The sequence below is a fragment of the Palaemon carinicauda genome, chromosome 22 (genome assembly GCF_036898095.1).
Source record: "Palaemon carinicauda isolate YSFRI2023 chromosome 22, ASM3689809v2, whole genome shotgun sequence".
NCBI lineage: Eukaryota > Metazoa > Arthropoda > Malacostraca > Decapoda > Palaemonidae > Palaemon > Palaemon carinicauda.
Window position 1 is genome coordinate 58545922 of NC_090746.1, and position 15000 is coordinate 58560921.

The 15000-nt window shown below is 34.4% G+C and overlaps 2 protein-coding genes across 4 annotated transcripts in view; one reads left to right on the forward strand and one right to left on the reverse strand.

Moving 5' to 3' along the window:
* LOC137616093 (peptidyl-prolyl cis-trans isomerase FKBP10-like) overlaps positions 1–14163 on the reverse strand; it is a 17041-nt gene extending 2878 nt beyond the window's left edge. The window contains exons 1-4 of the mRNA XM_068345766.1: positions 14032–14163; positions 5652–5855; positions 3753–3913; positions 830–1070 (exon numbers count right to left, since the gene is read on the reverse strand). Coding sequence (XP_068201867.1) covers positions 830–1070; positions 3753–3913; positions 5652–5854 — 605 coding nt within the window. The 5' untranslated portion in view covers position 5855; positions 14032–14163. The remainder of the gene's footprint in view (positions 1–829; positions 1071–3752; positions 3914–5651; positions 5856–14031) is intronic.
* bug (thioredoxin domain-containing protein bug) overlaps positions 1–15000 on the forward strand; it is a 323500-nt gene that overhangs the window by 188750 nt on the left and 119750 nt on the right. The gene's annotated exons all lie outside the window — the stretch shown is intronic.

Sequence of the window (15000 nt, forward strand, 5' to 3'; positions counted from 1 at the left end):
ACACACACATATATGTGTATATATATGTGTGTGTGCGTGTGTATGTATATTTATGTACATGTCTATACATAAATACTATATATATATATATATATATATATCATCTCCTTCTACGCCTATTGACGCAAAGGGCCTCAGTTAGATTTCACCTGTCGTCTCTATCTTGAGCTTTTAAATCAATACTTCTCCTATCAGCATCTCCTACTTCACGCTTCATAGTCCTCAGGCACGTAGGCCTGGGTCTTCCAACTCATCTAGTGCCTTGTGGAGCCCAGCTGAACGTTTGGTGAACTAATCTCTCTTGGGGAGTGCGAAGAGCATATAGATGTATAGATATGTATTGGTTACGATGGCTCCATAGTTTCTGTTCTAAATTGCCATTACATGATGCCGAGTTCAAACTACACTTGGGTATTATAGAAGCTATTGAAAACTGGTGTTGAGTTATAGCACCACCCCCAAAACTTCATAAATCAAAAGGCTGAACTGTTCTAGGTTATAGGAAAGTGGTTTTACTCATCCTGTTATTAATTAACAGAACGTCGCCGTTCTTCACAGATTAGAAGATTGTCGTTATAGAAAACGCAGCTATCGTCGCCACGTGTACAGGAACGTACTAATCATTGAAATACACTACATAATCTTGTCCTTTTTCGTTATCTTATTTGAAATTTTAAAACTTGCATATCTCGATGAATAACTGCATTCATAAGCACCCTCACCTTTTTACAAACAAGACTTTAAATTCTTGATTATCTGGTTGCAAAGACACCGATATCTGCATCCCCTTACCAATAGATATCGGACAAGATCTATACAAAAGATTTACCTGGAATCAAAGGTCTTGAGATTCGTGAGTTGTCCCATATAGTGGACAGAGACGCTGTCGCCTTCCTTGGCCACCTGTGAACAGGACTGAGGTCGGACCAACGTCTGCTTGACCAGTTCTTTGATGTCCTCCGGTCGGGCAGGGGTTGGGTCGGGGCGTGGTCGTCTCTCTGGCTCTTCGCCTTCCTGGAGACTCTTGTCTGGAATCATGATGAGCTCTACCTCGAAGACCAGAGTGGCACCTGTGGCAGAGAAAATCTGTGATTATTTGCTTCGGGGATATTCATTAAAGTTTTACTATAGGTTAAAAGGAAGTGTAGATTAGTCTTTATTGTTCTTGATTTCGAAGTGTGCATATTCAGTGTGTATACTGTGTATATTTTTTCCCGTTGTGTTATCCAAACCAAACTATTCTATATTACGTTTATGTTTCGTTTTCTCTTATTTCTTATAAGCAAGCTATTTACTTACCTTCTGCTACAATATGGTAGTTAGAATCTCATACTTTCTCATATGACAAACTAGATTTATTTGTCTCGTGATAATCTCTGAAAATTAGTAAAATCTGATTTTGCAATTGCTCTCTTCCGGAAAATATTTGTTTAGGATTTTTCTAATTATTTTTAAGAAAATCTATAACCAGAGGATGGGGCCATTTGTATGACTGATTCACAGGAGGTTTGGTTCAACACTAGTGAAATGGAAAAGAAGAATAATGAAAACACTCATGAAAATCAGAAGGGTTCTCTCTCTCTCTCTCTCTCTCTCTCTCTCTCTCTCTCTCTCTCTCTCTCTCTCTCTCTCTCTGACAGAAGAGACTCTCCAAACCTTGTTCGCGCATTTAGAGATGTTGCTCATTTGCCGAAGAAAAAGTTTTCCTTGAAGGAACAATAAGGCAAAACGGCACCATTTACTGTACGATAATTGTCATTATTTTTACCATTATAATGTGTTCAATGATGACTTCTAATGAGGCAGCAATCAAGGGGAGAAGTTTTATCTGGTGTTCGGAAGTTGAAGTTTCAATTACCGCCTCCCTGGCGATGTAATTCAAGGAAGAGTAAATAAATATGTAATGACTCTTCTTGATTTATTGAGGTGACGAATGTTAGTTGTAATAGGGGGCCCCCAAAGGAAGAACGCTGGTGACTGGTACAACACATGAACATACTCCACTGTGGTCTAAGTGATGTCGGGCAGGGCAGCCGATCGGGACTACGGTCTACCCCAAAGTCTTTCAAAGTAAAAGGCAACCGTACTTACCCCATATAAATGAGAAAAAGCACGTTTATAGAAGAGAAACGAAATTGTAATGATTTTTTTTTTTTTTTTTTTACATTTTGGTTATTTCCAGTTTTGTTTTAGTGTTTTGCTGGATATAGCATATTTCTAGTATTAAACATTTTTAGAATGATGTAAAAATATTTGTTTAACTTTAATGAGACGGTTTTTTTTTATGATCATTATTATGGGATTTAAACAGATTGAAATGAGTTTTTATTCTGGAAACGTTTTTATCTTTAATCATTCTAGAATAATTAGCATTTCATGACATAATTTTAATGGATAGACTGCTGCTATGGCAAATCATTTCATGGTATTAGATATTTGGAAAAGAAATAGAATTTTTATATCATTTGGTGTTCAAAATCAGGGGAAACTTATATTGATGTTATGTATTGCGTATTATTACATCATATTTGTCATACTCAGGATACGAAGAACATGAATTTTTGAAATGAAAATAATCAAATGAAAATATTCCCAAAATAGTTAGTCAATTTTTGGTTGTTTTTTAAAATCTTTCATCATCATCTTAATTTTGACGATATGTGTAAATAGTAATATATTTTTTTTTCCCTTATATTTCACGACTTGGGTCTTGGCTTGTATTTATAAACCAAAGTAGTTAGAAGAATAGAAAGGAAGGTCAGTACTCATATTTTCATTGAAAAGCAACGTTTTCCTGTTATTTTTGCGTATCATCAGCTTTCTCCCACTAATTGATATAATTTATGAAAAGGAATCCGGTAGCCAGCTTTGGGATTTTATATACATATATATATATATATATATATATATATATATATACATATATATATATATATATATATATATATATATGTATATATACTGTGTATAACTATATATGCTGTGTATATATATGTACTGTGCATATATTTATATATATATATATATATATATATATATATATATATATATATATACACAGTGTATATATATATATATATATATATATATATATATATATATATATATATAAATATATAAATTTATATATTATATGTATGTGTGTCTGTACTGTGTGTGTATGTGGATACATTAGTTATATGAAGTGAATATCAAAGGAAATTGTATCAGCTGCATATTCAAAAGAAATCCTAATGCTTAGAGACTATTTTTTTTTTTTTTATCTAACCTTTAGGACTACGACATTCCAGCTCAAGAATTTCAAGATACTATTGGTTTTCCTTTTCCCTTCTTTGCGACCGTGAATTCAGAAGGACTTGTAACTAGGTCATTGTCACCATCAGTTATAAGTCAAGGTATCGGTTTCCAAATAATCTTTATAGCTTCGATTTTTATGCATTAATGCTATCGTCTTATTCCATATTTAGGAAAGAAATAAAATTTACATGAAAGGTTACCAATATAGATACTGTTTTACATTACATAATCATTCATTAGATTTGTACTCTATATTAGAAATTCCTCCGGTTTTGTTTTTTATATCTTTTAGTATTTTTCAACGTTCTAGTACGTCCAATGTCTTTTGTATTATCTTGATCTTCCCTCTATTTTTACTTGAAATTCGTATGAATAATTTTTCATCCAAAATTAACATGATTATCAACCCCTTTCTTCCCTATTTAGCAAAAGCGTTGAAATCATGAGTCACTTACCCGGGGGGATGACCCCTCCCGCTCCTTTGTCCCCATAGGCCAGTTGAGAAGGGATGGTGAGTCGTCTCCTCTCTCCCACGCACATCCTAACGAGCCCTTTTTCCCAGCCTTCTATCACTTGCCCGGCTCCAAGTCGGAATTCGAAAGGCCTGCCTTCAGGGCTGGTCATTGGGAATAGATAAGCAGTTTAATTGAAGTATTGATGGGTGTTAGAGAACATTCCATTCTATGTGAATTGGTTTAAATTCGTTTTCATTGCATGAATTTTAATGTACAATTGGACACAGGAAATTCAGGGCACACATGGTTCTGATGCGTTGCACCCTGTTATACCGTTACTGCTCGACGAGTAACCAGACCGATAGTGTAGGGGAGAGATTGTAGAGGTAGAGTGAGGGGCTACGCACAGAAATTCGTGATGGCGGTATGACTAAACAAGAAAGAAAATAACGGAGAGAAAATAAGAGAGAAAGAGAAGGCAAATAGCAGAAAAAGGGGGAATGAATACGAACAAACACTTCAGAAAGAATCGGAAGTGGTCAGAATTGTTTCACAGGGAAGTGAATATGAAGAGAAAAATTTTTAAACAACCGTGTCTCAAAATACAGTATAATGAATGATTCCTAAAAATGAGGGGAGTAAATATTAATAAATGTAATGTAGGATAGCTGCTGTTTACAGATGATACAGTCCTGATTTTGGATAGTTAAGAAGAATTGCCAAAAACTAAGGAATACGAGTGTGGGCTTAAGATAGAGGTCGTAATGCAGAGCAAAAAAATGGGCTTGGTTGGTGGTTAGACGTTTAGCAAATAAGACTTTAGTGTTTGGATATGTAGTTTCTAATGCTTTGGAAGTTTTCTGCAACAAAGGGTTCAACCACGATTCATCAGTTGGAATATGAATTTGGTAACGACCGTACACTCGTTTTTCCTTGAACCACCTCTTTTGAAGGGAAACTCCTCATGTTTCTTATATATATATATATATATATATATATATATATATATATATATATATATATATATATATATGTGTGTGTGTGTGTGTGTGTGTGTGTGCGTGTGTGTACATATTTTTTTCTATGCGTGGGTGCATTTAAACTGTACAAATAAAAGATATAAAAAGCTTTTAAAAAGATTGCCGTGTGTGTGTGTGTGTGCGAGCGCGCGCGTCTGTGTAAAGGAGTGTGTGTGTGTGTGTGTATCTTTAATGTATAAATTTGAAAATAATTTTTCTTCGTGAGACTGCAAATCAAGAAGGGGGATTATTGCAACATTTTGAAATGGATCTGTCTAAAGGTAACGTCTAAAAGTACTGTTACATTTCAAGCCCTTGAAATCTCAAGAGATTTACAGTAATTTCAAAATAATGAGATATGTAACTACAACAAAGAATACCGGACATGATACTCGTCAAGATTTATTCCTGTCACTTGAGAAACATTCCAAAAAGTAAAATTGTCGCCGTGAGAATCCTAATAACTAAACATGAAGCAATGTAGTGCTCAAGTTTGTGATTCCATCAAAATTATTGTCTCACGTAATGAAGCTTGTAATTGGCATTGTTGTTATTATTAAGGAAAAAATCTGCTGGAATTTTTATTTTTCACACTTTGCACATACACTGACCACGTTAATTCTCGATTTGCATTTTTAGGAAAGCTAATAAAGGCTAAAAAGTACGGAATTTTTATCAATGAAAATTCTGTCTCATTTTCTTTTATATGGACTCATAAATTAGGACTTGAACGAACATACAGGTACACACATGCTGCAATTATATAGTATTTGTTATAAATATCATTATCAGCTACATATAGATAGGATAGATTACAAGTAGATAGTATAGTTATAAGTATCATCATCAGTAGTAGTACTGTAGTATCTCCTAGACTAACCTTTCATCAAAGATGGTTCCATTAGTGAATCTCCCAACATATTTCACATGGAGTTTGTCTCCCGTGGCCGACTCGAATTCGCATACCCCCGGCTTGCTCAGTACCTGGGCCTTCAGTTCCTGCACCGCGCCCTGAGCACAAACCGTACACGTCCATAGGGCCACAACGGCGGCTAGACTCCAGCAGAGCTTCTGGCAACTCATTCTGTAAAACAAATTAGTATATGAATAAATGTTTTGAAGTCATGCCCACACAGGAATTAAATGTGCAAAATATTTTCTCAGGAGCTGCAGGTATCTTAAAGTTTTGAATAACTTTACGATATGCCGATTTCTTTAGTATAATTGAAGAAGAGGCTTCAATAGTTTTAAATTACCTGTATGTAATGAAAAAACCTTGCCAATGAAAATATCTGGGTAAAGAGGATCCAGTTACCTTGATCTACTACCAACCATTCTTTATGGTTTAACTCAACCCATATAATTTGTGCCATACGTTGAATTTAGATAGATCTGTTTTAAGGGATGACATAATTTCTACATTGTAGCATTTTTTCAACACATCAGTGAAACTTTTTTTCTTTTCTTCCTTATGAATTTATCCTCTTTTACAGACCGAAAACGGTTGATAGTTGTACATTTTTATAGAAAAAAAAAATAGATTCCTTGATTGAGATATTCATTTATTTTCCTAGTGAGAGTTTTTTTAGTCCGTTAAGGATTCTACCATTCATTTGTGAGCCTTGATTAAATTTCTTATCCTTGCTGTATTATACAAACGACTCCAATTTTTTAATTTTGTTAGACCCATCGGCTAGCTTTCAATTTCCAAATCACATTTTTTTTATTTCTCATCTTTTACTCCGTGCATCTTTTTTCTTCCATTAGTTCCAAATTTTTGAAAAATTTTGTCATCTTGTTTAAAGATCACCCATAAATGAATGACAGAGGCAAGGGACATTGACAATGCCCTAGAGACTGACCATATGTAGAATACGTATATATGCATGTGATCAGCACCTAAGCCCCCTTTCCACTAAAACTAGGACTAGGGAGTGAGAGGTAATGGCTGCTGATGACTAGCAGGTAGATCTGTAGGTTTCTCTAGCCCCCCTCCCCCCTCCAACTTCAGCTCGCAAGGATAGCATTGTTGCAGACACTACAAGAAACTATTGAGCTTGAGCGGGTTTCGAACCATAGTCCGGCAGATCGCTATGCAGGGACGTTTCCAATAGGCTACCACAACCCTGTTAAAAGTAATCCTAAGGATGAGGAACATTTGAAGTTCCTTTGCAGTGAAAAATCTTTCTTGTGAGTGTGCATTATTATGTGTTATGAGATTTAACCTGTACATTGTAGTCATTGACAGTAGAATTAAACGCATTTGTTCAATGTAGAAAGTCCCGGCTTCTTACTTTAAAATTTTTAAATATTTTCTGTAATAACATCATTTCCAAAATTATGTATGTACGATTTAATAACATTGCATTAGAGTTATTTTTTTTATAACAGTCTATACATGACATATTTATTTTAATGTTATATGTTATTACTGATCTTGAGATATTTTATATACTTTATTCATTACTTCTCATATAGTTTATTTCCTTATTTTCTTTCCTCACTTGGATTTTTTTTTTTTTTTTTTTGAGAGCCTATGGGCTTATAGCACCCTGCTTTTACATCTAGGATTGTAGCTTAGCTAATATAATAATAATGATAATAATAATAATAATAATAATAATAATAATAATAATAATAATATTTATTATTATTATGAGGACGATAATAGTAATGATAATGATAATAATGATGATCATAATGATGATGATGATAACAATAGCAAGAGCAATCAGAGATTTCTGATCTCCGCAAAAGGGTGGCGTTGCCACAAAAAAAGAAAAAAATAACATTCGATCTGCATCTGATCCAGTCTCCGGATCCTGAACTGGATCATTTTCAAATAATGGAGTCGTCCATGGCGTAAGATCTATCTACGGTGGAAATTTTGTCAAATTCCGTAAATTTATTTTAACGTTTTCTCTAAAATGGCAAAAAATGCGAATCCGGATCCGGATCCTCTCAAAAAATTAATGGGGTCGTTTAAGTCGTAAGACCTGTCTGTAGTGAAAATTTCATCAAAATCCGTCCGGCAGATTTGACGTAATCCTGTTCACAGATACACACACAGACAAATAAATAAACTGTCTCGAAAATATAACCCCATTGACGGAGGTAATAATAATAATAATAATAATAATAATAATAATAATAATAATATTTATGGAATGAGCAGAAATCGAAGGAGTTATTTACGTCCAATGCTATATATATATATATATATATATATATATTCTTTAGTACTAAAAAAAAATTCTTGAAGCCGATATTTGTTAAAGAAAGGGTCCCTCAATTTCATTTTTTACAAGGTTTCAAAATCATCATATACTTTACTACACCTAAGTGACAATAGACTTCTTGTGAGGGAAATAACAAAACTAATCAGAAGATTTATTAATTAAGTTCATTAATTTCCTTCATAAGTTTCTGATAATAGAAATTGTTTAACCTGCTAAGTTGAACATTCAGTACGTCTATTATATAGAATGTTTCACAAATCATAAATAGTTTTTTCTTTGCTTGCCGCCTTTTTATCTGTTATTGATGTAATGTTTAGATCTTAATCAATACTTGCATATGTCCTATTGTTAAATATACTAAGCCTCTAATTTGTCCCTTTCCACATGCTGATTATTGCGGACGGCACAAGTCACACATAGCGGGAGATAATTTCCATAATAACAAGCTCAGTGTCACATTGCCTAACGACCTACTTATGAATTAGTGCCGCAAAAAGAGGTTTGCCTTATTATGATCTCACATCACATGATTCTTCATACTACCTGAAACCAATCACCAACGAGTGATTAGTAATTATTCTTGCTATGGAATTGCGTCATTACTGTATTAATTGCCTCTGATTAGCACGCACCGGCTCTCGTTTAAGTTTTAGAAGTTTAATAAAATTAAATAGTCTCTATTTCTCGTTATTTTCTTAGGGTCATAGAAATAATGGTAATTATGGTAGTTATTAGAGCAGAAATGAAACCAAAATGATCTTAAATCTACAGTCTTCAGAGCAATTGAAATATGTAATTTAGAGCATTTTGCCTATAAAAATAGTTGGTAGAAAAAAAGAATTATTTTGAAAATATTATACCAGCGAAAACTGCGTGCCAAGAATGATATAATACAACAACTTATTTCTAAATCTCATGCTCTGTAAACACCTATAGTCTCACAACTGCCTCGTACAGCTTAGGGAAGGGTCACCATAAAAGTTTCCACTGTCTAACAAATGTAGTAATTTTCGTATCTTGAAAATTGATAGCCCGGTATTCTAACACTTTTGTCACCCCACCAACTCTATTGTGTAGGTTCTTCGCTTTCTTCTTCCACTTAATCCAGAATTAAACTCTAATTGGACAAACGTAACTTTTTCGTTTCCTTCTACCTGATCAAATAATTCAAATAATTGTATTTAACTTAATTTCCCCCTCACGTTTATGCGACTTTTCACTTCTTAAATTTCTATGACTACTCATGCAGTGTATATATATATATATATATATATATATTGTATATATGTGTGTGTGTGTGCGTGTGTGTATACACATACATACATGTATGTGTGAGTGTTTGTATGTGACTGTGTGTGTTTATACTAATATCAACTGCTTATGCCTTTTCCCTCACATTTGACAACCGTACTTCATTTGCTTGCAAAACAATTTGGTTCAAAATTTCCTTTATACATTCTAATAGAATGCATCTTTAAATAATCATATTCCATTCATAAACTCCTGCTAAGTTCTAACTACCTTCCTAACCTATAGAATGCTTTCTGATACATTTCTTTCGTCAACAATATCGCCATTATCAATACTAACTCATGACTTTTTCTACAAGGCTTCCATTAAACTTCATAAGTTTGTTTTTACCAAGATCCAATTCCATTCCTCCTCACACAAGCTCCCTGAAGGTCTTTCACCAGATACTGCAACTTCGCCATGTCACCAATCTGTTAAGGGCTTGAAATTTAAATTGATAGCACGGGACCTTTATGTGAAATTATGGCTTAAGAAAGGATTTTGTCCCCTCTTATAATATTATGAAGTTTGTGCGTATTTTGCTGTTACTTTAGCGTAAATATTATTGTTGTAGATAGGAGCAAAAGGTGTCATGTAAATTCCATGAATTCTTTCTTAACCTTAGATAACCGTAAAAGTTTACGAGTCGTACTAAACTATTATTATTATTATTATTATTATTATTATTATTATTATTATTATTATTATTATTATTATTATTATTATTATTATTATTATTATAAATGAAATTCTAGTTTTTCACGGATGTCAATTTCCATACATACGATACAAGAATAGTGTTGTTTACTCTTACAGTACCTCATACATCTTTCTTTTAACTCTTGAATATATTAACTGAAATAGCACAGCATTATCAAAATTATTTTATTTCACCACAAATTAGATTTCTCTCTCTCTCTCTCTCTCTCTCTCTCTCTCTCTCTCTCTCTCTCCGTGTCACCGTTTCAAGTCCACAATTGCCCCGAGGGTACATTAATAGCGGTACCGTTTTCCTCATTCATGACTAACCATTACGATTTACTGTTTTATTGTTGCCCAAGGAAAAAAACTAATCCATTCACTTTAGAAATCGTAAAACTTTCAATTGTTCGTATAAAAAGAAGGGAAAGATTCGAAGGTATTTATCGGGTAAAGATATTAGGAAAAATAAATATTTATAAAGCTAGTGTGGTTCCTAAGTTTTACTGTATGATTTGGAGAGAGAGAGAGAGAGAGAGAGAGAGAGAGAGAGAGAGAGAGAGAGAGAGAGAGAGAGAGAGAAATGGGACCTCAGTGAAAGTTTATTGAGAAATAGAAAGTAAAAGTCCAAACCAGAAAATCTTGTCTCATTCATACGATGACAAGAAAGCGAAGAAATAAGGATGATATAGTACATTTTATTTTTTCAAAAGAATGTGACGCGATAATATTCCTATATAGATAATGGTATATATATATATATATATATTCCCTGAACAGCTGGTTAAATCTTTTCGTAATCTCGTAAAAAAAATGAACTGCACTGCAATGGAGAACCCTTTATTGCATAAAAATTGTACACATCCCCCACAAAAAAAAATGTTTTACTCTTATGAATGGTTTATTCGTGTATGAGAGAGAGAGAGAGAGAGAGAGTGAGAGAGAGAGAGAGAGGGGGGGGGGGGAAGTCATGATTACTACTTTCACCGATGATTTGAATTTTTCCAAATCACTGTTATAAAATAATTGTTGACGTCAGATAACTCATTCAAGCCGTTAAAACCATTGGACTTGAAGTATGATTTGAAAGCTTTGTCAAAGGGAAATGAATGCTCATTAGATATCACAGCCATTCTCTCTCTCTCTCTCTCTCTCTCTCTCTCTCTCTCTCTCTCTCTGTGAAAAAATACTCAAGCAAAGCTAATTGAAAACAGAGAAATATTTATGAAGACAATGAATCAAACAAGAGCTAATCTTCCAAGGACCTTTTAATGTCATGAATATGGCAGATTGAAAGATTTAATATCGTGTATATGACAAGAATACAATTAGAAGATTCAGAGATTCGGATCTGACTATCATGCCCTGAGGACACTGATACCCGCTGGTGCCCTGATATAAGATTGAGGAAAAGAGATGAGGTGGTGATGTGGAAAGAGGTTGATGCCCTTTTTATTGAAAGGAAATGAATGTTATTTAATAATCTATATTAATAATTGAGAGTATGATTACCTTTTGATAATGCCGCTTTTTAAAAACGTAAGAACATTTTACAAAATGAAAAAATGAATTTTTGGTTGAAATTAAATGATACATACAAATTCATGGAACACCTTGAGAGAAAGAGAGAGAGAGAGAGGAGAGAGAGAGAGAGAGAGAGAGAGATTTGGGGTTTAGGAGATGTTTGACTTAAGCTATTTCCAATGTGCATCATTAGTAGATACTTATCTCTGGCGCATGCAACTCTCCTGGGAAATCTTAACTTTGCCTAGTTTATCCGTCAGCAATGGAATCTCTCTCTCTCTCTCTCTCTCTCTCTCTCTCTCTCCTAATATACATGCATATTCAATGTTCTTTTCCCAAGTAACAATACGTGATCTTTGTAAAGTTTAGTATTTTTTTAAAATATTTGCAATTAGTTTAATTATAAACATCATATATAGAGAACTGAGTCTTTTAGTTCTGTGATTTTTTAGATTTTTATTCTATTCAAGACTGGACAGTCCTATTCGTAGTGTTTGAAAGACGTTATTTTTTGTTTGTTGGAAAATATCTCTCTCTATCTATAGTTAGTCCGTTTATTTTATTCGTATTTATTTATGACGTTAGGTTTTGGAAAAGATCTCAACCTGTAAACGTAATATCTGTTATTTGTATGTTTTTGGTGTTTATCTATGTATTGATTTCTTTAACTTGCAAGGTTTTTTTTTATTGTGACGAACAAAACTTCCCTAATAATCTTAATAATGTTATGTGATATGTGGTCGTTCACGTTTACTTGGAGATAGAATGAGCAGTCAACCTTTTACTTTTCTGAGTGATCATCTCTAAATTGCAAAGCTGACAGAGAGAGAGAGAGGAGAGAGAGAGAGGAGAGAGAGAGAGAGAGAGAGAGAATTATTTTTTCATGCCTCTTTAAATCTGAAAATATCGAAGTTCGACCGAGATTAAATTCTTTAAAGAGAAACTTAAACAAGAACGCTCTACTTGCGTGAGCTCTGGACCCGAAATATAGAATCGTGACAATTTTCAGCGACGATCCTCAAGAGAAAGTCGACGATTATCTTCTCGCTAGAGTACCCTAGCTGTCAAAAAAAGGGCTAGATATTTAGATGGATATGCACACACACGCACACAGATTTAGCCCTTCCCACCCCTCCCATTTCCTAACTATGACCCGGCAGTTTCAGCAATTTGTGAGTAAGTATAGTTTCCGAGTGTACTTATCGGTGTACCCCCGCTCAGCAGGGTATGACTAGTCCCTCTCAACCTACCCGAAGGACAAGGAGAAACCGAATAGTCGTACATCTGGCAGTGGCACTGAGCGTGACAGAAAAGAAATATAGCCTGTATAGGGGACATGGCTGGTTTGTCTGTAGTGTTTGAATTGTTATTCATATCTTGAATTTTTATAAGAGAACACGATTTTATCCGTAAAGTTTGAATTTTCGGATGTGGTACTTTTCCTTGTTATAACGTTAACGTGTCGTTACACGCAAATTCGATCTCTTGAGTTGCTTCGGGTGTTGCGTGAATTTCCTTCTGAAGAGGACTTGTTACTTGGACTCTAAGAGTTCTGTTATTGTGTGGATGATCTGACAATGCAGGAATATAATACGTTGTCCATGAACGTCGTAAAACGTACACACAAACAAACACTTGTGTATAGGGCCTAGGTAAATACAAAGAAAACCCTTTGACTTAATTTTCTTACTAAATAAAAACGTACATAGTGTGCTAACTAAAAGTTTACTTGAGGTGCTAGCAGGAAAGTTTATTTAGGATGCTTACGAAAGAGCAAATCAGAAAAACTGTATGATCAAATTTTGCTAAAAAGTATTTACAATGCTTGTGGAAACGCAAATTCTATCACTTACTTGACAATGGCAAATGTACGATGTTAATATTCATACCAAATACTGCGTTATATATTGTGTATGAAAAAGATGTACTATGTTTGAAATCTCGAACCAAAGATCACTACATATATGTGTAAATATATTCATTCAATCTTCAGCTGTTCCCCTTAACAGGAGTTGCTCCAAAGAAAAAGCAACACAATCACTGCTACATTCATCCTTTAACTGCATGAATCATTTGTTTTAGGATAAATGTCAGAATGAGTGTGATGTTTTCTCTCTTTAAGACAACCCTCTGTAAGGGAAAACTGCTAAATATTAAAATCCTTCTCCTTCTATGATGTGTGTCGTGTATAGAATTTTGGTGTGTTTATTTGCTTAAAAAATTCTTAACAAAATTTGGAAGCTTTGGTGGTATAACTATATAAAGATTGTTTGTCTGATAACAATGGGTTATGAAAAAATAAAAAGAATTCATAACTAGAACTGGATTACTTCTTTCGAAACGCTATTGTGCCGAACATTACTCTTGAAAGATCAGTGAGACAATAGATATTACTAAACCCTAAAACTTGAGCTGAAAGCAGCAAATGTATGCAAGAATTCACATCCAGTTCTCAAGCACAAGCACACCACAGCTAAAACAAATATTGGAGAGGAAACACAGACAGACCTGCTAATCCTGAGAGCAGCCAACGAATGCTGGAGAGGTCCCGGGTGAAAGAGAAGGGCCAGAAAGACCAACACATACACGTACAAACGAACAAAATCTCCAGAATTATCTCTGCAGCCACGTTGTCGCAATTTGAGCACCCCACTGGCGTGAAGGGGTGTTTGTCGCAATACCTCCACCCCATAGCTCGTTATTCCGTTGACGTAAACCCTGTATTTGAGGTCTGGAAGGGCTGAGGTAATGACAGGGTAGTGTTTATAAGTATTCACAAGCTTTCGGACGAGTACAGGTGACGCGTTTGTAGTTACATCATTCCCGTGAGAAAAAAAGAAAAAGGAAAGCTCGAAAGTTTGCTTTCGTGCACAATATATCTTAAGGGAAAGGGAAAAGATTCGCTATGCTGATAATTCTGATCATTTAAATAACTTTGATGCGTTCTCTCTCTCTCTCTCTCTCTCTCTCTCTCTCTCTCTCTCTCTCTCGTTATGTTCTGATTGAAATGAAGTAAGGTAGCCACCTGATTAATAAGTTTCATTTTTTCTACAATTACGTCATACTAAACTACAAGAAATCCAATAGAAAGGAAATGGAATACCTTCGTCGTGCTGATAATTCCAAATATTTGGAAAGGTTTGAAGCTCTCTCTCTCTCTCTCTCTCTCTCTCTCTCTCTCTCTCTCTCTCTCTTTCCGGCCGCTGTATATCCAAAATTCTTACATTTACAATTGACATTTTTGGAGACTGGGAAATGAAGCAATGGTGAGTCCTAACGAATCTTTGACAAATATCTTGAAGAATCATTGTTGTTTGCATCTCTCTCTCTCTCTCTCTCTCTCTCTCTCTCTCTCTCTCTCTCCTTATATGTTTTTAGAGAACCTATGTTCTGATTAATATAAGTTAAGGAAACGGTCTGATTTATAGTTATTTTTTTTTTTTTACAAATAAATACATCTACGACAATGTGAAAAAT